Source organism: Astatotilapia calliptera, chromosome 3, assembly GCF_964374335.1.
Source record: "Astatotilapia calliptera chromosome 3, fAstCal68.1, whole genome shotgun sequence".
Taxonomy (NCBI): Eukaryota; Metazoa; Chordata; class Actinopteri; order Cichliformes; family Cichlidae; genus Astatotilapia; species Astatotilapia calliptera.
In genome coordinates this window covers 37,412,273-37,436,981 of record NC_137424.1, presented here as the reverse complement: position 1 = coordinate 37,436,981, position 24,709 = coordinate 37,412,273, and the positions used below count along the sequence as shown (strand labels likewise).

Below are 24,709 nucleotides of genomic sequence, written 5' to 3'. Positions count from 1 at the left end.
ATTTCAGCTGTTTGTACCAAGCCCGACAGCTCAGCCTCAGCGTGATCATGTGCTCCAGAGGAAAGCAACAAGTCTCTTGATAAATTTACATCAGTGACCGTAAGAAATGCACCAGCTTTTCCGGACTGTGAGGCTGGATGTTTTTTTTAACCTTTCACTCCGTGCCTGTTTCCTGAACAACAATGTAAAGTTCACCACATTGTAACTCGCCTCAAGAATGTCTCTGCCTTTAAGTTAGTGAGTTCTCTGTTTACCTGACTATCAGCTTGTTCGTTTGGATGGGGAATGATTTGTAACTTTAATTAGAAAATTGGGACATTCTGCATTCATTTTCTTCAGCATATATCTTATCTCTTTGGCACGTGTTGGTTACAAGTAACGCGTTACTGTAATCTGATTACTTTTTTCAAGTAACGAGTAAAGTAAGGGATTACTATTGCAAAAACGGTAATTAGATTACAGTTACTTTCCCGTAGGAACGCTGCGTTACTGCGTTACTAAAACCGTGATTTTTTGCGAGAATGTCTCACGACAGTGACGTAAGCGAGTGCTCCGTTAGTGACAACAGCTGTGTGCAGATCAACAGTGGATCACATATCGATTGTGGGAGAGAGTATGAGCGTGCAGCGTTTAAAGCGTGGAAGCACTGACCTTACTTTGAGTTTGATTCCATAAAAAGTGACAAAAACATTAGCGTCCATCTTGCGTGGGAAGAAAACTTCTTTTTACAGCGAAAACAACCCCTAAACTTCCAAGCAAGCACCGAGTGCGCAACGATGTAATGGGAAACTCAGAGAGAAACTCGCGGATTCTTCCACTGACCGCGGCACACCTGCACCAGTGTAAACCTCCGCCTACCGCAGTCCTGCTTTACAGGTGAAAATAGAGCAACAGGACCGCTGAGTCTTTGACTTTATTTATTTTCTGCTGTGTTTTACTTGCATCTATTTGAAAGAGTGAGTGTAAACACAAAAAATATTTTATTTTATGTGCTGGAATGTGCAGAAAATAGGTTTAAATGTTAAACTAATTTATTCAAGTCAGAATGTTGCATATAATTAAATTTTTGCTTGAGGCATAAAGTTAAAAGATTAAAACTAATAAAACAAGTTAAAAAAAGAGACTTTTCCATTTGATTACATTTTGTATGATGGATTATGTAGAAAAAGTAGAATTGGGCTGAAAGATCTATCGCTTTATCACCTCTTCAGGTTGTAAATCGTGTTTTTAAAAAGTAACTAAGTAATTAATTACTTTTGAAAATAAGTAATCAGTAAAGTAATGGGATTACTTTTTTGGGGAAGTGATCAGTAATTAGTTACTGATTACTTTTTTCAAGTAACTTGACCAACACTGTTAACGACATCAGGTGAACTAGAGGGGCAACGATGAGACAACCTCCACAACAGGAATGCTTTTGCATTTGATTAGGGTCAGTGTCACAAGAGCTAGCATGAGGCAATACCTGGACCCTACAGAGGTTGCACAGGTAGTTCAACTCATCCAGGGTGGCACATCAATATGTGCCACTGTCTCCCAGCACAGAGCATGGAGTAGATTTCAGGAGACAGGTAGTTTCTCTAGGAGAGAATTGATACCATTGATTGCTCCCCATGCTTGCCCGACCTAAATCAAAAGAACACCTCTGGGACATTATGTTTCTGCCCATCCAGCAGAAACATAATGGTTGCAGGTTGCATCTCAGGAGCTTGTCCAGGAGCTCAGTGATGCCCTGGTCCAGACCTGGAACCATCCATCGTCTCATTTGGAGCCATACAAGCACATGAGGGTCATACAAACGTCTGAGTACCATTTGGAGTTGGAGTGCAATGAAATTTCAGCCAAATGGACTCGCCTGCCGCATCATTATTTGACGTTGATTTTCAGAGTCTCTTTGATTTCTTCCCTCTGTAGTTGATCATTTTCATTTCCATCAAACGAGGTGGAATCCTTTCATCCCTAACACATTATCCAGTCCAAATCAGTGTAGCTATCCAGCAGGTTTCCCCACATAGATCTCATGTGTTTTCAAAGTGTTCCTGTGCATTTTTTGAGCAGTATATTTATAAATTTGAAACAGTTTGGTCCTGTCTATTCTGACTGAGGTGTGTATATAGTGATTCTTACTGAACTATTAGTTTGTAGTACTGCTTTGCATGCCAAAAAATTACTTATTTAATATTTTGTACATCCATGAGGGGGTTCTGACCTCAAGCTTTGAAACAACTGGTGTAATAAATGACCCCTAATAATAACAACAGTTTAATCCCTAACTTTGGAAGCTGCCTTTAGTAAAACCATCTCACTTTCCTCCATTTGTCAAAGCCCAGTTCAGTGCTGTCTTATTTCAAATTACACTTCATATTTCCTGTTTTAAGTACATATCTATATACTGAGACTCTCATGTTTTATATATTTGCACATTTGCATTTTTTTTTACTTCTGTTCAGACTCCCAGAAGGATTTTTTGCTGAGAACCATTACTATTCAGCCTGGTTCTAATAAAGTCTTAAACGCTGTTATAATAAAACTGCATAATGCACTCGGCTCTCAAGATCTTCAGTAATTTATGCCACTTTCTACTGGCCTCCGATGGCTTTTCTGTGGCTCATTACAAGGAGGGCACGGCAGCGATGGAGGGAGATGAATTGTCCCTGTTGGGCAGTTGTCTAACTAACAGAGTGGGAATGTTCACTCAATCTGCTCTACTTTGTTTTACTCCAGCTTACAGCCCGACTGAACTTGCTGGAGGAGCATCCCTGCTTTGCAGACAATAGTCAAGTCTTCTCTCCGGAGGAGTCGGCCTCTTACGCTCCTCCGAGTCTGACCAGCCACATCCCGGCTTTTAATGCTATTCTGAGCAGCTCCGACCAGTACCTGGGACAGCTCCCGAGCAAAGAAGACCCAGAGGACGGCACAAATTCATACAGCCCGTTTGCTGAAATTGGGAGCAGATCGAATGTGCTGGAGGAACCTGTGGAGAGCCTTAACTATCAGAAGGAGCCTGCTATCTCTTTCGGAGAGATTGTAGACATAAGAGTTTTGATGAAGGTAAGAATTTAACAAGTCTAAATTTTTGCTCGCGATAAGATCAGGAGATAAGATTAAAATGGATATTCTATGCTGTGCACATGTGACAAGGTGCGTTATAACAGCAAGGAAATAATCCTCCATCATTTCTTTTTTAAAGTCTCTCCACTCAGAGGCTGCCTTCAAACGCGAGATAAAAAAGGTTCTAAGCTGATTTGTTTAAAATGATTTTCACAGTCAAATCGCTGCCTTTTTCTCCAGAGACCCTGCTTTGTTTTGGAATCCGGCTTTATTAATATATTTATTTACTGTCATGACTAAGTGTGCTGAATTATCACCTTAAAGGACGAGGAGGCTGGTGCGAAAGAATCTGCAGAAGACGGAGACAAAGCAACGTTGACCTCAGGGAGCAATTTTGAAAGGACTATCACAGTCGTCAAGGGCAACTCCAGCCTGGGTTTGTGCTCATTTCTTTACAATCGTTAATTTGTTCTTTTTATTTGTTTTCTTCTCATTTTCCACAGAAGTGTTAATGAGGTTTCAGGATTGAAAGGTGCATTTGGCCTTTACTTTTATCTCCTGTTTTCTAAATCCAGTTTTATGGAAAAATGATAGAAGCAATTTTTGACTGTTTTCCACTCAGAAAGTCTAATCCCATCGCCATACTCATTATTTGCATTTCAAAACCTGCCCAAGGGGCTGCTACTGGCTCCAAGAATATTAAGTATGAACTTCTAAAACAAATAGGTGTTATGAAGTTACAGTTTAAAATCTTCAATTCCTCAGTGAAAATCGTCTCTTATTTTGCTCGTTTGTGCTCTTTCAAGGTTTTTATTGGGTGGAGAATATTCGGCATATTTTGCTCTCAATTTGCAGCTTACTTAGACCGAATTCATTCTTAAATAGAGCACACTAATCGTATTTTTAAACAGTTTGTAAATGAACTCTCACACATCAAGCTGTTGCAAAAGGGAGTTTAAAATGTAGTCGAAGGCTTTAGCCGGAGTGTCTCCCATCTGGATAAAAAGAATGATGGACAGTATGTGCAGATGAAGACGAGCCTCCAGAGATATTATGTCACACTCCATTGAGACAGATGTGAAAATTAAATTTATCAACATGTTGACAGTTTCTAGAATGAATGGATTTTCTTGTAGAAGAGAATCAAAAATATAGTCTAACTGTGTTCCTGAGGTAACTAAATGTTGGGATATTTTCTCTCACTGATGTTTTACAGAGCCAAGAGTAGGCACAGTATAAAAACACAAAGTGTAAAAATGGCTCAGAGTGTGCCAAGAAAATATCCCCACACCATTAAACCACAAAAAAGGCCGATACAAGGCAACATGCATCCATGCTTTCGTGTTCTTTATACTAAACTGTGACCCTACCATCCGAATGAGACTCCTTGGTGAGCTGGCGTGAACTGTAGCCTCCGTTTCCTTTTGTTAGCTAACAGGAGTGGCAGCTAATGGTGTGGTCTTCTGCCTCAAGGTCCGATGTGCTGTTGGTCTTGGTTATGATGAGTGGTAGTTTGAGTTACTGTTGCCTTTAGCTCAAAGCCATCTGGCCATTCTCCTCTGACCTCTGACATCAACAAGGCGTTTTCTTTGGATATTTTCCCTTGTTAAAGCTAGTTGTGTGGGAAAATCCCAGCAGATCAACAGTTTCTGAAATACTCAAGTCACTTAAATCACTTAAATCAAACAGTTGCTCATCTTCTTCAAAGGGATGACAGTGAGCGCCTTGAAAGACGGTTTGGGGATGTTGATCCGCAGCATAATCCACGGAGGATCCATTAGCCGGGATGGACGTCTCGGGGTTGGCGATCTCATCCTGGCTATCAACGGAGAGCCCACTGCCAACCTGACCAACGCCCAGGCCCGCGCCATGCTCAGGAGGCACTCTCTCATTGGGCCAGATATGGGGTAAAGGCTATAATCTATATACACGTTTATGCGAAACAATAGCATGCATTATGATTTCAATGAGACCATTATTGTGGCCAAAAATAACAGATTGCGGTTTGCAGTAATTCATTTGACTTAAATGTGAAGCTTATGCCTGTATCATTTTAAATTCAAGCGGTTAGTTTTCATTTAGCCCATATGCACATAATTAGTAATGTCTGGCATTACCGAGTGCATGAAATGATTATTAGCTCCTCTCAGCTATTTCTATGTAAGCCGCGTGGTGGAGTCCGTTTAAATGAGCCTATAAATGCAGAATACAGCAGGCTCAGTAGTTACTGACAGATTATTTTTTTAAAGAAATGAGCACTACTAAAGTTACACTGTTGGCCTGAAACCCTGCCCTGTGAAGGACTTGCCTTACAGGTAAATCGAATGTTGTATTTGACAAGTTCTGCTTGCTGAACTAAACTTGGCAGTTTGTTAGCTGCGGTGCATAAAAAAGCCAACTCTTCACATTCTAGATCTGCTTGTGCACCCGAGGACGATCTGTGCCCATTTTATGTGTGAGTATGACTAACTTCCATGCTGGTGGTCTTTCTGCAACAACAACAACAACAACAAACTCTCTTTCTTTCCATCTGCTGCCGACCTTCATGATAGTCTATTAGAGTTTTATCCAGACAGTTACTTACAGCAGAGTGCCAAAGCAACAGCGAAATATGACTATAGCTGCTAAAGATGCTGTTTTTAATGTCTGTCAGATACACCGAGTAGCATTTAAATAATAATACTGTGAAGCTGCGCACCAGCTTTAACAAATGTTTGAATTTTTATTCCTGTGACAACAGATCTGGATAAATCTTGATTGACTACCACTTTTTTTTTAGCACCTAACCTGCTGTACGTCTTCTTCTTGCTTCCATTGTGACTAACATGTTTAAACACCATAACGCACTGTTTTTCCTGTTTTTCCCTCCACTCATCATTCCTTTATAAGCTCTGCCACGTCTCTCACCGCCTGTTGTGATGTTCTTAATGAACTGACTCATCCGTTTCATTATTTCATTCATTTTCCTCTGTCTGCATGCCATGTATTTTTTTTAAAAAAACACACACAAATCAAAATCAACCCATCTGCTGAAGATCTGTTAGCTTCACTCAGATGTGCTAATGCGCCCCCGAGAATCAGCCTCACTCTGAATTGTTGTGAAACGTCAGTTTGTCAGCTTTCTTTTGTTTCATTTCCTAAAGGGAGTTTGTTTGTGTTAATAATAGAGCCATCAAATTTGTTCCACGTCGGTCACGCAGTAGGTGATGCAGGACTTCGAAAGCGTCTCAACCTCGTCACAGGGAAGTTTTTTGCAAATAGACTGAGGTCAGTTTTGCTGCAGTCTCGTTCGTGAAGTAAAATCTGATGCAGGGACAACGGCTTCTAAATGTAAATGAGCAGGTTTAAAAGTAGCTGTTTTGTTTAATGAAAAGGTGGCGGCGGGGGGTAGCTGTAAGGATTTGGTTCCAGTTTGCACTTGACTGCGTGTTCTCCTCTATTTTTGTTAAATTACTTTGTGCTTTTGCAATGAATGGGGGCATAATTGCCAATAACGGTGAGTAATAGGGTTTATAAATATGGAGGCCAGGTTGTTGTGTAGTTTGTGAATATCCACTCATTCATGTGTGTGTGTGCTTATGTTTATGTGTGTGGTGGGGGGGGTTCAGCATTACGTATGTCCCAGCTGAGTATCTGGAGGAGTACAAGGCCAGCCTGGAGCAGCCTAAAGACGACATCTTCACTGACGCAGCTCCAGTGGCAGCTCCAGCGCTGAAGTACGTCCCCCTGCCACAGTGATACTTGTTATGCAATTTGCAGGCAAACCTAAAGGTGAACAGACAAATGTTTATATGCGGAGCCTCTTTTCTATTTTTAGAGAAATTCCCAACCTCCCCGAGCGCGAAGACGGAGAAGGAGAAGAAAGCGCATCTTATAACATCTGGAACCAACCGAGGAAGTGTGTGAACACAGACACATACACATGTGTACCTGACCTTTTGATTCAATTTTGTACACGTATCAAATGTCACAAGGTTTAAAGTGAAAACTCTTGCAATCCCTTATTGGTACCTTCCTCAGAGTGGAGCTTTTCCGAGAGCCGGGCAAGTCCCTGGGGATCAGTATCGTCGGTGGCCGAGGGATGGGCAGCCGGCTGAGCTCTGGAGAGGTGATGCGGGGCATTTTTATCAAGCACATCCTGGAGGACAGTCCTGCTGGACAGAACGGGACTCTGAAGACTGGGGATCGAATTGTAGAGGTAAAGGGACTTTTTGTGTCACAGAACAATCGATGTAATTTATTCGTTTGGACTAAAGTGCTCAAATGTTTGAAATAAATGGCTAGAATTTTTTTTTTTTATGCTTCCTTCAGGTGGACGGAGTAAACCTAAGAGATGCTAGTCATGAGGAGGCAGTGGAGGCCATACGGAGGGCAGGGAACCCTGTCTCCTTCCTGGTCCAGAGTATTATCCAGAGGCCCAGGGTAAGTCTGTATATTAGCGTCTGCTTCCCAGTAACTACCTCGTAATGTAAAGGTCACAATATCCTCACTCTGCAGCTTCTTTTTTGTTACCTCGTGTAAAACTTTTGTGTTTCAGCACAGGCCGTTTAGGGCACTTTCAAAAAGCTAACAGGTACCGTATACGACCCCTTTATTGTCCTGGGTTGTCTGTACGTTGAAAGTAAATGTGAACTCTTTTATGGAGCGACAGCAAACCCTGCCTGGCATATTAAATGTATTAGCGTGTTTTAACCTTTAAGAGCAGCGCTGAAACAGTGTATCAACAACACCGTTTGTTGCTTGAAAGTGCCCTCAGGCCTTTAAAGCATGACTAAATCGTTTCCTGCTGAGGCTGCTACTGGCGTGGCTCCAGTGTCAGATCTCCCTGCTTTCATCACCTTTCACACATTAGGAGATAGTCCCTCATGCTTTCCTAAACATTCTGGTTACTCATTAAGCATACAACAAACCATAATCTTATGTAAAACAGGGGAAGGACACGAGGAGGGCAAGAATGATATTAAAGCTGCTATGATCAGTGTTTTTGGAACAATGGCATAAGGGCCATTGACCGAACCTGACTTTGCAGTTCCCCTGAGCTCTGCGTGGATTTGTAGCATCATTTGATTTATTCTTTTGGTTTTCCAAACAGTAACTGTAGTATTTTGGGTAAGAGGTTCTCGGCCTTGTTGTCTTATTATTTTTGATATGTTTTTTAGCAGTTAGCTCGACAGTACTAAAGTTATTATCTAAAAAGTTAACACTGTTTAGAATAAACCTTTTAGCTTTTAGTTGCTAAAAGCTAGCTAACTGTCATGGTTGTTAGCTAAAGAAATACTGAAATACAGTGTGCACTTGATACTAGTATGAGCTAGGCTAACAAAAACATTAGCAGGCTAATTCAGTAGCCTGCTAATATTTAATTGTTTAATGTTTAATTAGTGGCTGATTGTAACTTCAAAACAATACAATAAAAAAGAGACACGTAATTAGTTACCTTTTAACTATATGTCTTATTTGGTCAAAGTTACAGTACTGTGCAAAAGTCTTGAGCTTTTTTTATTAAAGACTTAAAAAACTGACCTTCAGAATCTTCAGACTTTTTTTACGTGTTAAGCGACTTAACTTTGACCTATGAATTATTCAAATTAAAGACAAAGTAAGTAAAGGAAAGAACTGATGTTGTATCTACACGTGACAGACAACCTAGCAAATACAAATATAAATTCTTTATACTTTACACACGTTGTTACAAGCAGTCTGTCACAAAAACATACATTTTTAACAAAAAATGCCAACGAGATATTAACTGAAAGCTTGGCATATCTCAGCGTGTTGTGCAGTTTGTCCATTTTTTAGGAAACTTGAAAAGTGAAGAACTAAAGAAATACAAGGACAAAGCTACCTGTGTCTGAAAGTGTCTGAAAGTCAGCTTTTAAGAAGTAGGAAAAAATTAGGAAAAAACCTGAGAGATGCATCTGACCATTCACTTGATCCATCTACTGTTCACTGATGCCTCATCAGAAATGGTGTCAGTAGACGGGTGGCTGTCAATAATTCAAGGGAAACTGGGAGAAAAGGCTGAGTGTAATGCCAAATTACACAATCAGTGGCAACAGCGCAAATTTGAAGTTCTCAGTACAAATCATCTTAAATAAATAAATGGAGGAGGTCAAGAGAGAAGGACAACAGTATCTACAGGCATCTGTAAAACACACAGTGGAGACTCTGTCATGGCTTCGGGATAAATTTCAGTCAGTGGTGTGGGGATCTTGACAAAACTGATGGAATTATGACCGCAGAAAAGTACCATCAGATTTTGATCCACCATGCAATGCCATCTGGAAAGCATCTGCCTGAGAACAGCTTCATTTTTCAACAAGACAATGATTCTGGACACACTGCCAACGCAGTAAAAGCATACCTGGATTTAGAAACACACAATGAAACTCTATCAGTCATGAATTGGCCTCCCCAGAGATCAGACCTCAACATTATTGAAGCAGTGTGGGATCATCTTGAAAGAGAACAGAACAAACAGGCCGAAACATCCAAAGAAGAGCTTTGAATGTAATTCCTGATGATTACTTCAGGAAATGATTCACTCTGTTTACTCATTTTCTATTTTTGCTAGCAAAATGTAGGAAACATTTACACAGTACTGTATACCAAACTAGTTCTTTAAAGTACTCAGAACAGTTTTAAGTAGTTACTACAATATGAGCTGCCTCAACCTACATCTCTGTTCCTCTACATGGCGTTCTCAGCCTGAGTCAGTTTATTGCCCAGTTTCATCGCCCGCAGTAAAGAAACTCACCACCGCTTTCACACACATGCCACCTCGCACATGTCAGGTAATCTGTCTTTCTCTTTTTGTCTCCCTCATTTTTATTGCTTAAGCTATCCATCACACTTTATCTTAGTTGCATTATCTGCACTCCCTACTCTTTCCCTTTGTCTCTCAGACTGGTGGCTGAGTCTTTCTTTTTATGTCCGTCTTTGACTTTGAAATAAACACGATGTGCGCATTAATGGAAATAAAGCAGAATTCTAAATTCCCTCCAGGAGAAAAAGAACTGAATCATTTGTTTAATGTCAGCGACCCCAAATGCTGCTTTTAACCAAGCGCTAAAATCAATGTGGCCACTATTTTAGACACATCTGTGCTGAAGGTGAGCTTTGGTGACATTTATTGCACATGCACACTAGATTCTAACCACGGGGCTTATTAAAATTTAATTGATACCTCATATAAAGATGGTCATTATCAACTCTACAATATCAGGGTTGCCAGCTTTTTGTGGGAATAGCACAGCTGGCACTTTTTATCTTTATATCAGCCGAAAAATCTTTTGTGCTGTATTGTAGGGCATACTGATAGACGAACGTCAGCCACCGCCTTTTTAGTTTTGTCTTGTTTTGAGCTCTCGAGTTAAGGATTTTGGTCCTCTTTGGCCATTTCTTTTATAAAATCGGGGTGATATGCATTTAAGAACTGAGGATATATTACCACACCCATATATCTGTGTATTTTACTCTAAATGGGCCAACATTGTGTTGTATTACGCTAGCAATTAAGTATAAACCCATCACTAAAATAGGTACTGCACTATTAAATCCAATGCACAGGGAGGTCATTTCATCATAGACTTCTAAACAACTGGACTGCTTTCGATAGCCAGAGATGTCGCCCCCTGTTGGCCATTAAAAAGAATACATTAGGCTGCCTCCATTTTTGTATACAGTCTATGCTAAAAACATATAAAACCTAGACGGAAAAAAAAGTCTGCACGTAAAAAGCCGAGGGCATATTGAAGGCATAAAAACATTTTCGTTTTAGTTTTTCATCCAGTTGCTTTTTCGTTTTCTTATTAGTTTAATTATTAAAAAGGTTGCAGCCGTGTATATATATTTTTCCTCAGAAATGGCCTTAAATATAAACTAGCCGATGAATAATTAAGTTGTCGCCATTGCTGTTAATGTGTTCAGGAACACATCCAGTGATACAAGGAGACATTATTAGCAAGGCTCATTAGTCAAACTTGCTGGAGAATCTGTTTAAATCGACCTCGTGGATGGTAATATATGTGGATTTGAGTTATGATGGGTGAAAGTCTGTATATATTTAAAAAATTAGATTTTTCCAGGGGATTTAAGTTGGCAACCCTGAAAGTATAAGAGAAAATAATAAGGGCATTAATTGTGGCTCTGCGGCTGCAGGAAGACGTTCTTCTAATTCACTCCAGAGTCACTGGGGTCAGCGCTGAGTGCGGCTAAAGTGAAATCCACGACAATAAACCGAATCATGAGATAAATACCATTTTTAATGGATGATATATCTGAGCAGTGGAGTCCGAGCAGTAGTAGCTGTTTTAAAATGCAGCCACCGAGGGCCACCTAAGAGAGCACAGTAACTACATCTGTGCTGTTTCCCTTGAAGTTTCAAATCACTCTGTTGTAAGCAGTGAATAATCTCAAGGTAGCCCGGAGGAGTCTTTGAAACATTTACGCTTTCAGAGAGCGAGAGGCTTTCTTCAGTTCCTCCACGTGAAGGAAATATCCGTCTTCGAGGAACCCGTTAGTTAAACGTTAATGATTTCAATCTCTCTCTGTCTCCTCAGCTACCTTTGATTAAATTTTGTCAGAAAGGCTCAGACATCATCTCTAATGTTTGTCAGCTTGTCGGTCTTGTGTTGCTTTTAGAAGCCACCCCTGCCCTTCCTTCAGCTAAATAGCCACAGCGGGTCGAGCCTTCGCTGCACTCGTCAAACCTCCCTGCCTCAGGTTAGAAACCTAGCCTGCGTCTGCTGTGTCTCCTCGCGTTTGTGTGGGCGTGTCTTTCGTTTGGACCTGCGTGCAACTTGATTGGACCTGTTCGACACGGATACTATTTTCCAACCTGTGCACGATGCCTGTTTTTAAATTTACCTCTGATAGCAGGTGTTCATATTCATTTTCTGTCTCTGTAACTTTGCTTTCTTTCCCATCTGTTGCACCCGCAGAAAGTGAAAACGATAGTTGAGGCTTTTACTGTAAGTGCTTTTTCTTCTTCTTCTCCTTTTCTTTTTAATTTTTCTCCTGTCATCAGCTTTGAAAGGCGATTTATTCAAATTATCCCTCCAACATCGTCCCGAGTGCCTCGTTGCCAATGTAAAAAAGACAACTTGATTAGACGGTCGGCAGTCAACACAAATACTGTTGTGTGAAGAATTATAAACTGCAAGTTTCTGGCAAACAAAGAAGAAAACATTTCAAGCTTGATCATTCAAGAAGTTGTCGAGCTTGGACGGGCGCGCGGTGCTGGGCACGCTTTCCTCACTCGACACATCAGTGTTTTGGCCGAGTGTTTGTGTGCTTTCAGTTCTCGGCTTTGCCAAGCTTCAAGTTAGCAGAAGCAGTGAAAGTTTTGCCTTTATTTGAGAAATGCGGATTTCCAAAACAGATGGTTTATCATAACACAGCATACCGAGCACAGCTTTAGTCATTCCGAACACTTAAGACTTAGCGTGGACCCATTAATATTTATGGGATTACTGCCCGTGCGTCGCACTGCACTGTGATACAGTATCTTTCACTATCTGGTGACATTGAAGTGGATGTTATGAATTTGCTGTCCATACGTGACGTAAATTAATTTCAAAGTCCTTTTTTGTTGTTGCTATCTGGTGCAGAGTAGTGATTTACCTTCATGTCTGTCTTAAATGCAACAGTCATCGATAACAGACTCGAGTGAGGAGAGAGCTGCTGCAGCCGCAACAAGGGACAACAAGGACAAGGTTGGTACTTCTAATTACCGAGCACGCAGAGCGCCTATCAGTGTTGTTGTGTTTGTTGTCAGATTTCAGTAGGTGTCGCTCACGGCGTTAAAATAGATTCAGTAAAAAAAAAAAAACTTTCACCATAAACTCGAGATATGTTGTCGACGCAACGCTGGCACACGCCTTTGACTTGACCTGTCAGAACGATGCTGTCTGTTAAAGTTGCCCTTTTTGTCTTCTCCGTAGGAAGGTGACAGTCACAGTAGACTTTTCCTCCGCCTCTCCCCAACTAACCCTTTCACTCCTACCCCGTTTAAGGTTCGTGGGTCTCTGTGTTGTGCTTTCCACCTTCCATTTCCGTGTATGCTTGCACGAATATGTCAGCGTGTCACACGGCAGCCCGTGAATCGGAGATGTCCTGACGTGCTATACATGCATATGCGTGGCCTAACGCCTCCACCGTCCGACTTCCTGTGTGTGTGTTTCTTTTTGTGGAATCGTGAACATCTTTCTTCCTTTACTTTAGTTTTTGCCTTTTTTGCTTTTAGTCCGTTTTCGGAAGCGTAACAGAATCAAAACTCTGGTTTTAAATGGATGATTTTGAGTTTCGAGCATTATATTTAAGATCAACAATGAATGAAGTGATCAGAAGTCAGAGTTGTTACAGGTAAGTGCGCTTATGAATTACTGATGGGTGAATATTTTAAATTTAGAGATGATCATTAAATTAATAATTATATAGTAGAGATCAAAATTTACTGTAACACCAGTCGTCCACTTAAAAAAAAGAAAAAAGAATGTGCAGCGACCAAGCCCATCATCGGGAGAAGTAATCACAAGGCCACAGAGGGACACATCACATGGACGGTGAAGAAGAACTGTAGTGATGACAGCAAGGTTCAGTTTCGACGCGAGGTTTTATGTTCGGGGTCAAACGGGAGCAGAGGGGGGTCAGTTTGGAGGACGGGGCTTCATGGTTTGGTGCTTGAGTAATGTCTATGAGAAGCTTCTACGCCAACAGAGTCAGCCAAGACTTTCTATGGAGGCCGGTGCCTCTTGTCACCCCGTGAAACAGAAGCACTTGTTGAATGTGAGAGCATTAAAATAATGCATGATGGCTAGCCTGGAATCCTGATCCTGAACCTAGCTGTGGCTATGAAAGTCAAGCAGTGGCTAAACTGTGGACAAGACCAAGATCAAACCAGAGCAGTGTGGGAAATTGATAACAATCGTTGTGTTGTGTTAGTTAGTAGTGTTACAGTCATTTAGAGAAAAGGCCCCCCCCTACAAGAGACCTGCTGGTATACTGGCCCAGCGTATTAGCCAGTATTAGCTATTTGCTAACTCCATCGCTCTTGTTCATGGATTTTGTTACATTTATTAGAAGAAGCAGTGACTTAAATACAGGACATTTAGGCATGTAAGGTGTTCTCTAATTTTGATCTCTGCTTTTCATTAAATTAAAAAGAAAAAGTAGCAAAAATACACATGTTGGTGCGAGCTGGAGTAGTGCTGCTATCCCAGTGGTGATCAGAGCTCATAGAATCAATAACTTCCAGCTAACGTACATGTAAAAGGAAACCAAGCATATGGCTTCTTGTTGATTGCATCGGCGCCTTCCTCTCGCTGTGAACCTGACAGCCAATTGATTTAAACATTAATGGAGAGATGAAACCTTCTTTATCTTCTTTACCTTTCACTCATCAACTGTTTTCTGCCTCCATCTGTGGCGCGACAGCTGGCGAAGCGTGAAGCGGCAAAGGCATCTCCCACCAGCGCTGTCCTCACCCTGCCAGTGGTGCCTCATGTGGGAGAGACTGATACAGACACGCTGACAGAGATTCCTGGCAGTCCTGCTGAGACTGCTGAGGAGAAAAAGGAGGAGGGGGAGGAGCCCGAGGACGAGTACGGATATAATTGGAGTGAGTTTAGTTTGTCTGGTTTTTATTGTGTTTTTTGCAGTAGGGTGTTTAATTTTGCAGTGAAATATCACAAGGTTGTAAATGTTTGATGTAAATGTAATCCTGCATCACATACAGCAGGAATATTTTAACCCAGTTTGTAGTGGGAGGAAGTAAAAATATATGCTTACATACTACACTATGTAGTAACAGCAAATGGCCACAAGAGGTCCTCCAAGTTACATGTCTGCCCATAAAGTCTCCTGCATGGCATAAACGTGCACTGATTCACATGCTTGAGCTGGTTGTGCCTCAGCAAAAACCTGAAGGACTCAGTGTCCCAATTAGGCCATTATCATCCTGCAGACACTCTGATGTCAACTGTAGGATGAACTCACTGCTCCAGAGAGAAAGATGGCGAGCAATCAGCATAAAAAACAGCCTCCAAACACCTGGGATTGTGGAGTATATGTGTATATGTGCCCTTGTGTGTGTGTGTGTGTGTGTGTGTGTGTGTGTGTGTGTGTGTGTGTGTGTGAGAGCGAGATAGACAGAGCCCATCCTGCAGGAATAAGATTGATGAGGTTGAGCCCGTGGAGGTGAGTTGTGGAGATTAGTACAGGACTGATGGTTCAACAGTGGCAGGGAGCCCAGAACAACAGGAGCCCACTGGTCTGAACAGTGGCTATCTAACACACCAGAGACAGGAGAGGTGGAGAGACAAAGAAAAGAGACTGGAACCAGAACAAAAGAGCCAAGATTGAGACAAAAATGGGAGAGGGTGAAGCTGAAATAGAAAATTCTGCTGACAAACTTCTACCTTTTACTTTTGGTTCCTCTGCAATTTACACATTTCAAATATCTGCTCTTCTTTCGGGAAACGTTACACGGAGCGATAGGGCTCGAGACCAGTCTGGCGCTATTTTACTTGTATTGTCAGCTTACATCTGTCTGCCGCGACTTCGCCTGCCTCTTTCAGAGAACATAATCCAGCGTTATGGCAGCCTCCCAGGTGTCCTCCACATGATTGAGCTGGAGAAAGGCAAAACAGGCCTGGGCCTCAGCCTGGCAGGGAACAGGGACCGCTCACGCATGAGCGTGTTCGTGGTGGGAATAGACCCCAGCGGGGCGGCCGGCAGGGACGGACGTATGGTTGTTGGGGATGAGCTGCTGGAGGTGAGATGCGTATAAAATTAGTTTCACTGTTCATTTGCTTTTTTTTTTTTTTTTAAAAGTCTCAAATTCTGTAAATGCTTTTCTGAGCAATAAACTTTATGTTGTGCTACAGATCAACGGACAAGTTCTGTACGGCCACAGTCATCAGAACGCGTCCTCCATCATCAAGAGCGCTCCATCCAAAGTCAAAATCATCTTTGTCAGGTATCAACAGTTATTTTCATCACTATTAAAGCTCCTGTGAAACTATGCATGCAGTTATTGAGCCTCAGGAAAGTTATTGTAATGTTAGTGAAAAGCCAATAGATGGAGCTATTGTCATTCAACAGAAGGATGCAGCACAGGTTGAATATAATGGCCTCTGTTCTGTAATGCTTAATAACACAGTCTCTCACATGCACATACCAAACGTATACATGCATTCATAAAGTATAGTTTATCTTGAAATATTTTGTAATCAATAAATATTAATAAAAACTATATTAAACCCATCACACCAGCTGGCACTTGGCTGATGATTGTGAAGGTTTTCAGATTTAGTGGTACACTCACTAAAATATACAACATTTCTACAGCATACAGATGATATTTATTTAGATATTTATTTTATTTAGTTACCAAAAGAGATAAAGAGCAAAAGTTGAACGTTAGTGACAAATATAAATAACAGACTTCCAAAGTAAATCCATAAACTATTTTTTAATTTAATATTTAGTGGTCAAAAAGTGTAAAATGTGCAAAATAGCTTGCTTAAAGCATGGCTAATACGTCACACTGTTAGCTAGTAATATGGGCATAGACAGTCTAAGCTTGCCAGCTAAAAATATGAGATATACTTAGCTTGAATTATTAATAAAAACCAAAAAAAAAACAATGAAAGTTATCAAACAAATGTGAATTAAAATAGTAGTTTATATTGTTAATTTAGATATCTACATGCAGACACGATGGAAAAATGTATTTGCGAGGAAATGCGTTTTAAATAGTTAGTTAAAAATATAGTGACAGTGACTGTAAATATAGCTGGAGTACGAAGCTAGAATTAGGGCTAAAGGGAGAAATGCAAATGTAGTGCTTATCAGAGAGTGTATCCCTCCATAGTGTAGGGGTTGATGTCTAGCAAGCAAAAGCTGCCAGGATGCGATACCGATACCTTTGGGGCCTAGAAAGGCATCTGCTGTAACAAAATCAAGTACGTAGATCTACGTGCTGTACTGACCCCTGCTTGTGAATAAGAGAGCAGCTACAGAGTTGAGATAGTTGACATGATGTTGTTAGGCTGTGTGAATATTTACTAAATAAAATCTACGTTTTGCATGTTAATCTAGAAGTTTTCACATTTTGGGAAACATAAAATAAAGATTAAGTATGTCTCCATTTACCCCATCTCCTCCTTAACGGGTGGGCCAATGAAACGGCACAAAACGTTGCAAATGCAGCGCTTATTAACATGAAAATTATTTCGATTTTTATATGTATTATGATTACTTTATCATCCCCCTGCGATTGCGATGTTACATTCTCCGTTTGTGTTGGCGTTATGTCTCAAATTCATCGTATGACACCAAAGGGTAGAATTACAAATTTGAAAAAGCACCGTGGAAGTTGAAAGTAGTCAAATGTAAAAGGTGTTGGTGCAGGAGTTGTTGAGTCGGTCAGCTTTGGGAGTCAAACAGATGTAGTTAGCATGTAATACGGATACATTAGCTCACATATCCCTATAGAGTTTGACGTATTTGACCTTTGACCTACTTTTGGCTCTCTTCCGGATCACAGTACTTAGCCTCCCACTTGACTCACATCCTTTTCCTGAAAGATACGCTGTGATCAGCTGGCGTAAATCACAGCTCTGCTGTCACAAAGCTGAGAAGCGACGATTTACGTGAGTTCTGACTGTGTGAAACAGGAACACCGAAGCGCTCGACCAGATGGCGGTGGGACCAGTGAGGGAGCACGAGGGAGACGCTGTGGAGCCCCACGCTGAGGTACAACTCTGCTTATGGGCACGCATAGAAAACACACGATGCACACATGCAGAAGCCCTGGAACAGACACGACTCCTACAGCTACTACACAGCCACGTTGGTGCTTCGTAATGAGATTTTAAACGTGTAAACAGAACCATTACTTTTACATCTGGGCGTGTAATTTGGCTTTTAGTCTGTCTCGTGCTCGGCACGCATGCATGTGAAGTTTCTTTGTGTGGTCCCGTGCCTGTGTGTGACTCCCAGTAAAACAAACCACAAGCAGTAATGTAGACGCATCCGGCACTGTACTCCCACCAGCTAAAATTTAGCTGATTTATTTACTTCATGGTGTGCTCACTACTCCTGCTCCTTCACAGCCAGAAGAAGCTGCAGCTAATGGCGACGCCGATACTTCGAACTACGTTCATCACATCGTAAATCTGAAGGTGAGAGGCGCAGGATGACCCGCGGACATCGCAAAACACACAGCGTTACAGGCAGTAACGGGGAGAAAGTCTCAGGAACAGTGCGGTAATGAGGGAGGTGTATACTCTTACGCACACACACTAAATAAGCCAGCGGGGCACGTCAGAGACAGACAGATCGGGAGCACACCACTCAAGTTTGACAGGATGCCAAAACGCTGAGAAAAGACAGAAAATTTTGAGGGAAAAGAAGGTGAAGTAAACAAAACAGACGTTCCAATGGGAGTTAAAGGCTCGGTTCACTGAAATATTAAATAAGGAATGGATCCCGACTCCTTGTGGGGTCCACGTCCTAGCTCGCAGAAAGCAGGCAGTTTTCCAAAGGTCATTGTCTGATCCTCTGAGCAGCAGCGATAAAATTGCATCCAGTTGCACAACACGAGCGGAAGCAGAGATCTCAACATTAGACATCTCACCACCTCAACAAATAAAGGAAACTTTCTACAAGATCAGTTACAACACGGATCAAGTGGGAACATGCTTTTCAGGCAGATTCAGGTGAAGTTGGCCTTTGAAGAGCGCTAAAACAAACTGCAAAAGAGACAGGAGAGAGGAAAAACTATGCAATCCCTACAATTGTTGAATCATTCATGCGGTAGAGGTGGCAACAGTGTAGCACATAGGCAGCTCATTAATATGAAGACAAATGCCCTGAAAGGCCTCTCTGGGAGCAAAAGATCAGAAGTGTGAAGGATGTGAGCTGAAGCTGGGGCTGATTCATCTCTGGAGGCGACTTGATTTCTTGAACTGGTACAGTACGGCTCCATTACCCAGCACGTGTTAAAGAAAAGGGTTTGTCAGCGTGGGTATTGCGTGTGCGGTGGTGCAATTTCAAACGTTTTTTATCACTAATGAGCGTTTCTCTTCATCAGGAGGACGGAGGACTCGGCATCACTTTTGTTGAGGGCGACACAGAGGCCGGGGTTGAGATTGAGAGTATATCTGAAGTGCAGGGACACACCGGCAAAGTATGTCATGCCTAATGAGACCTTCTGTACCGTGGACGTTTAGCTGCCTTTGCTAATCAAAGCTGTTTATGCGCTGTGAGCAGGAGGGGTGCATGAAACCTGGGGACACACTCTTAGCTGTGAACGGCGAGTCTGTGCTCGGATACACTGTTGAAAAGGTAAGGGCGTTACTCTGGAAATAACCTTTCATGTCTGTGCTGTTTATTAGTAGCCACAAGGTGAAAGGTGTGATTGGTATTCTTGTTTTTTTAGGTCTCATCACTGCTGAGAAAAGCCACAGGTCCTGTGAAGCTAACCTTTGCTACAAAGGAGATCCCCTCTTCTTTCTCCTGTGTCCAGTCGATCTGCCAGGACGCAAGCTTTTCAGATGGAGTCCTCGCTAGCGTACCCAGCATGCCTAGCATCTTCCCAAGTCAGCCAGAGGCGGAAGCAGCCACCAGTGAGTTCGTTTTACTTGGTTTTAATTTTCTAGAACTGTATTGTCAGTTTTGTCAGGTGAAAAGAACAGACATGCTTCTCCGTTTTAGGTCTTAGTCGCTCATCCACCCCTTCCGCTCTGGCCTCTGACCCGACGACCTGCCCCATCATCCCCGGCTGTGAAACAACCATCGACATCTCCAAGGGCCGCACAGGCCTGGGCCTCAGCATCGTGGGAGGCTGTGACACTCTGCTGGTAGGAAACCAGACAAATAGCAGTAGCAATCAGCTAATGAGGGGGAAAACGTGAGCTGGTCTCCCTGATGTGCTTAGATTTAGTCAATAATAATAATAAAACGTGACTCTTTTCCACAGTTTGTTTTCGTCTTGTCTTCCTGGGTCTGTCGGGTGTTTCTTCCTGTGGAAAGGGAGTTTTTCCTTCCCACTGTCGCCCAGTGCCTGCTCGCAGGAGGGTCCTCATATTGTTGAGGTTTTCTCTGTATTATTGTATCCACTACAAAGCGCCTTGAGGCAACTTCTGTTGTGATTTGACACTTTATATAAATAAACTTTTATTGATTTGAATAATAACAAACAGTAAATCTGCAGGTTTAGCTGTGCGTTCCCAGCCACAATGCCACCCACTTAGATTCTTTGCTGGTAGCATAACTCATAAGCCACGGAGGCTCAGGAATGTAGGAAACGATGCTGTCACGGCCTTCGTCTCCTCCTCCTCTTCTTCTCGTTGCCCCTGCCATCCTCCCCTCGTCCCATCTATTCTGTCTGCTCAGTCAGGCTTGGGGGAGCAGCTCTTTGTCTGGCCTCAGCCGTGGCGGACAACGTCCTGCCCCTGGAATGCAACCTCAGGAGCACAGGAACACACACATTCACAGAAGCAGTAATCCAAATTTATGTCTGTTTGCCAACAAACACACACAAAAAAATTTGCTGTGTACACATACTTTAAAAAGTCAACAAATACTCTTTCCCCTCCCGGCCCAATCTGTTTTGTATCCATTTAATATCCTCCAAATAAATGCTAAATGTCTCCCTTCCATCTTTTTTTTTTTGTTTTGTTTTGTGTGTTTTTATTTTGTCCTAATTAACTCACTTTTTCCACTCTCTCTCTCTTTATCTCCAGGGGGCCATCATTATCCACGAAGTTTATGAAGAAGGGGCGGCCTCCAAAGATGGGAGGTTATGGGCAGGAGACCAAATCTTAGAGGTGAGCTGCAGCATAATGAGCGTAACTATATTTCGATGAGACATGCCCGAAGAGTCTCAGCATGAACGCTTGGATTTTTAAAGTCTGACAATACGATATATGTTGAGCAACAGCATAGATATATATTAACAGCAATAAGAACCTCTAAAAGCACCGCTTTTTGCTTTTAGCAAGATAATATACCGCAGACCGAGGCGATTATGAGTGAAAAGTGAAAGAAAACCTGTACAAATCCCGTGTGCATTATGCGCCTTGACAAGTTAAGCACCCGAGCTCTTACTTGGGTTTGCCCTCCGTCTGACCCCGTGCTTTGTCACGGAGAGAGGGCAGGGGTGGAGCCCGGGAGTTGAGTTATTGTAGCTCAATCACTAGATCTGAATTGAAACACACGCCCTTATGACTTAATAGCTCTCCACTATTCACTCCTGTCCCTGAGCCAGGCTGCTGTGTTTAGAAAATAAGGTCAGCGAGGGAAAGTGAAAAGAGCAGTTTCCCACTCTGCAGTCATGCCATTAGATACTATGGGGAAAAAATAAAATCCACTGCGTGTGCACGGTGAAAGATAATATGGTATTTTCCCTCCTATAAATGTGGTTTGAAAAAAGAAAAGAAGAAAAGCTGGGCATCGCTCTTAGACTGACCACTGGAGCATCTCACAGGGGTTTGTGGGAAGGTTTCCCTGCTGTACTTTAAGTCAAGCATCAGCCTGTGATTTCAAAGGAATGACCTAGTTTCCTTATATCTAAAGCAGAAACGGTTTAAAGGAAACTTTGTGCAATAAATGAGGCTGTTAGAACTTTTTATATATAATCCTCCGCTGCAGTTAACTTATACACTGGAACAGAAGATAAGGCCTCTGCTACTTTAACCAAATATGGCCGAGCGAGTAGCTGGATCAAAACCTACGCACGCATTCTCTCATCACAGGTGAACGGCATCGACCTGCGAGCGGCCAGTCACGACGAAGCCATCAACGTGTTGCGGCAGACGCCGCACAGGGTCCGGCTGGCGGTCTACAGGGACGAGGCCCAGTACAAGGAGGAAGACCTGTGGGACTCCTTCACCGTGGAGCTGCACAAGAATCCCGGCCAGGGCCTGGGACTGAGCATTGTCGGGAGGAGGTGGGAACGTTGTTAGAATCAGCTCTGCTGCTGAGAGCGTCAGGCGACGAGCCTTTACATATAACAATAGCAGAGTAGTGACTCCACTAGGTGCTTTCTGGCTCGCAGTAGGTGTTAGCGTGTTGGAAAATACATAGAAGCAAACAAGGAATTGAAAACATTCTAGATTTTTGAAATGTAATTATCAGCCTACTTTATAATTATATTGTTTTGACCTTTTTTTAATGCAGATCGCGGGATCAGAGGTAACCTTTTGTATTTTATCTGTTTTTATACTCAATAGTTGGGAGAGTGAGGTCATTGCTTTTACTTCTATCATGTTTCTGTCCATGCAGCCATCAGTTAAACCAGTTTTACGTACCAACAAAAGTCATTGTGTTTGGTGTAAGCACGCAGATTAAGTAAAATCCCTTCTTTCCCACACGACATGTCTGTTACAAAGACATGAAATCATTATGTTTTTTTCAGCAGGAAATCAAAAAGAGATCATAATTTTTTTATGTGTAGCTTGAACAGATCGTGGCTAAATGAAGGTTTTTTTTCTGCGTGACTGCATTTTCATATGAGTCAGCAGAACAGGTTTGTATTTCAGTCATTCTCCTCGGTACTAGTGGCGGTTCTCGCCTCGCTGTGTTACCAGAGACGGAGCTGAAAGCACTTGTTGCGTCAGCGTGAAAACCCCGCTATTGTTGCTAGCACTCGATCAGCAAAGACAGATTTACAAAGTTATCACTGGGATAAGAGCAGGCAGGTTGCGGAGCGTCTATAAGCCCTCTGGATTTCTGCGTGCCTGTAAATGTTTTATGCTGACAGATTCGGTCCCGTGGTCGAAGTTTGTGAGGAGACAGGGGTCAGGGTTAAATATCCCAAGCTAGTGTCAAAGGTTAAACAGTTTGGACAGTTTTTAACACAGTTGTAACATTTCGGCCTCTGTCACAGTGGTTTTGCTACACACGTGGCAAGAAAAAGGCTAAAATGCTCAAAAGGATGGAAAAGACAGGAGCCCAGACGACCTACGAGAAAGGAAAATATGCAAGCTAGCAGTTAGTGGTGAGCAGTTGTGACAGCCAAGTATCTCTGGCACCGAGGACTGAGTGGGATCAAGTTGCCTTGCTTCACAGCTACTGCTTGTGCTAGTTCTTATCCACGTGGAGATTGGCACCTCAGATATGCAAAGTCCACGGCTCAGATGTGCTTCTGAACAAAGAAGAAAAGGCAGAGGCTTAAGATAAGTCATCTTTTCTTCCTGCACGTTATATTCTCGCTCACAGCGAGCGCAGAATTTGACTCTGTTGACCGTGAACCGAAGCCTCCAACAGCACAATACTGTCAAAGTGATCGCTGGTTAATATTCTGTTATACAAGCCACACTCAGGCAGCTCCATTGGAAAAGCCTGAAATTGCCAGATCAATACTGTACCAGCAATAACAAGTTAAAAAACAGAGCTCTGGAAAATTGTAGGATTAAGGTCAGCAATTTGAGAAAGGGGGCTTAGCGATCCTCAGCAGAGTGCTGCACGCGGTCACAGACGTGTCGTGCCTACTGCCGCGTCTCAGTCTTCCCGTCTCTCCGAGCAGGAACGACACAGGGGTGTTTGTGTCCGACATCGTGAAAGGAGGTTTGGTGGAGGCTGACGGTCGGCTGATGCAGGGCGACCAGATACTGTCGGTCAACGGTGAGGACGTCCGGTCAGCCACTCAGGAGGCCGTGGCTGCGCTGCTGAAGGTAGTCCCGCCCCGCATGCGCAATCGTCAAATGTGTGCAGGACAATTAAAGACGAATAACCGTACAATAATGCCTGTGTGTTGTGTTGCAGTGCTGCGTGGGATCTATCAAAATGGAAGTGGGGCGGTTTAAGGCGGGGCCCTTCCACTCGGAAAGAAGGCTGTCTCAAAGCAGCCAGGTAATGTAGCTGATGAGATAGTGGTTAAAATAGAAGTAGCTTATTTTTAACCCAATCATGCAAAATTACACTAGTAAAAAAATAAAGGCAGAAAATGAACGCTTTGGAGCTGAATAGAAATTCCTCTTATCTAATGCCTGACAAGAAAGCGCTCTGAATGCTTTTGTTTCAGATGAGTGAGACAGGAAGCGCCAAGGTGGTCTCTCAGCCATGTTCAGATCCTGGTGACCCTGACAGGCTTAGTACAAGCCAAGAATGTAAGTACGGCAAGACTGTAAGTGTAAACAAGCAGATCGAAATCCACTGCGAATGTCGGTCAAATTGCGGGAAAAGAAAAGACGAGTCATCAGAGCGACGCGTTTGTTTCAGACCCGGAGCATCAGGAAGTCAGAACAGTGGAGTTCACTAAAGGCCCCGCTGATTCTTTGGGCATCAGCATAGCGGGCGGAGTGGGCAGCCCCCTGGGCGACATCCCCATCTTCATCGCCATGATGAATCCCGTCGGACTGGCTGCTCAGACCCAGAATCTCAAGGTATGAGACCTTTTCTTGGCCACCTCCCTCTCAAATCTTTGGCTCTCATCAGAAATTATGCATATCTCCAATTCTTGTGTGGGATTTAATGCGAATCTCATTTATTTACTCCCACTCGCTCAGTGTATGTATTCTCAGCGGCTCCCAGAGGCCGCGAGCCCTTAACCTTTAGCTGTGACCTTCACAGAAAAACTGACAATTGAAACTGTGTTAGACTGAGGCTGGAGGAGGACAATAGCCATTTGCTAACGTGGATAATAAAT

General features: G+C 42.6%; 1 protein-coding gene across 10 annotated transcripts in view; it reads left to right on the top strand.

The window, feature by feature from the left end:
* The window catches only part of mpdz (multiple PDZ domain crumbs cell polarity complex component), a 48,941-nt gene that overhangs the window by 21,468 nt on the left and 2,764 nt on the right, over positions 1-24,709 (top strand). For 2 of the 10 annotated variants that reach the window (XM_026161919.2, XM_080290273.1), the window contains 28 exons: positions 2,725-3,051; positions 3,376-3,487; positions 4,760-4,958; positions 5,465-5,506; positions 6,660-6,767; positions 6,869-6,949; positions 7,072-7,249; positions 7,363-7,473; positions 9,759-9,845; positions 11,994-12,023; positions 12,702-12,767; positions 12,996-13,067; positions 14,488-14,671; positions 15,630-15,826; positions 15,939-16,030; positions 17,733-17,811; positions 18,171-18,239; positions 19,151-19,246; positions 19,330-19,404; positions 19,499-19,685; positions 19,774-19,919; positions 20,805-20,888; positions 21,816-22,009; positions 22,240-22,254; positions 23,588-23,735; positions 23,827-23,913; positions 24,086-24,170; positions 24,283-24,446. In XM_026161919.2, the coding sequence (XP_026017704.2) occupies positions 2,725-3,051; positions 3,376-3,487; positions 4,760-4,958; positions 5,465-5,506; positions 6,660-6,767; positions 6,869-6,949; positions 7,072-7,249; positions 7,363-7,473; positions 9,759-9,845; positions 11,994-12,023; positions 12,702-12,767; positions 12,996-13,067; positions 14,488-14,671; positions 15,630-15,826; positions 15,939-16,030; positions 17,733-17,811; positions 18,171-18,239; positions 19,151-19,246; positions 19,330-19,404; positions 19,499-19,685; positions 19,774-19,919; positions 20,805-20,888; positions 21,816-22,009; positions 22,240-22,254; positions 23,588-23,735; positions 23,827-23,913; positions 24,086-24,170; positions 24,283-24,446 (3,315 nt within the window). The remainder of the gene's footprint in view (positions 1-2,724; positions 3,052-3,375; positions 3,488-4,759; positions 4,959-5,464; positions 5,507-6,659; positions 6,768-6,868; positions 6,950-7,071; positions 7,250-7,362; positions 7,474-9,758; positions 9,846-11,993; positions 12,024-12,701; positions 12,768-12,995; positions 13,068-14,487; positions 14,672-15,629; positions 15,827-15,938; positions 16,031-17,732; positions 17,812-18,170; positions 18,240-19,150; positions 19,247-19,329; positions 19,405-19,498; positions 19,686-19,773; positions 19,920-20,804; positions 20,889-21,815; positions 22,010-22,239; positions 22,255-23,587; positions 23,736-23,826; positions 23,914-24,085; positions 24,171-24,282; positions 24,447-24,709) is intronic. The other 8 variants (XM_080290269.1, XM_080290271.1, XM_080290270.1 and 5 more) reach the window with 8 other exon arrangements.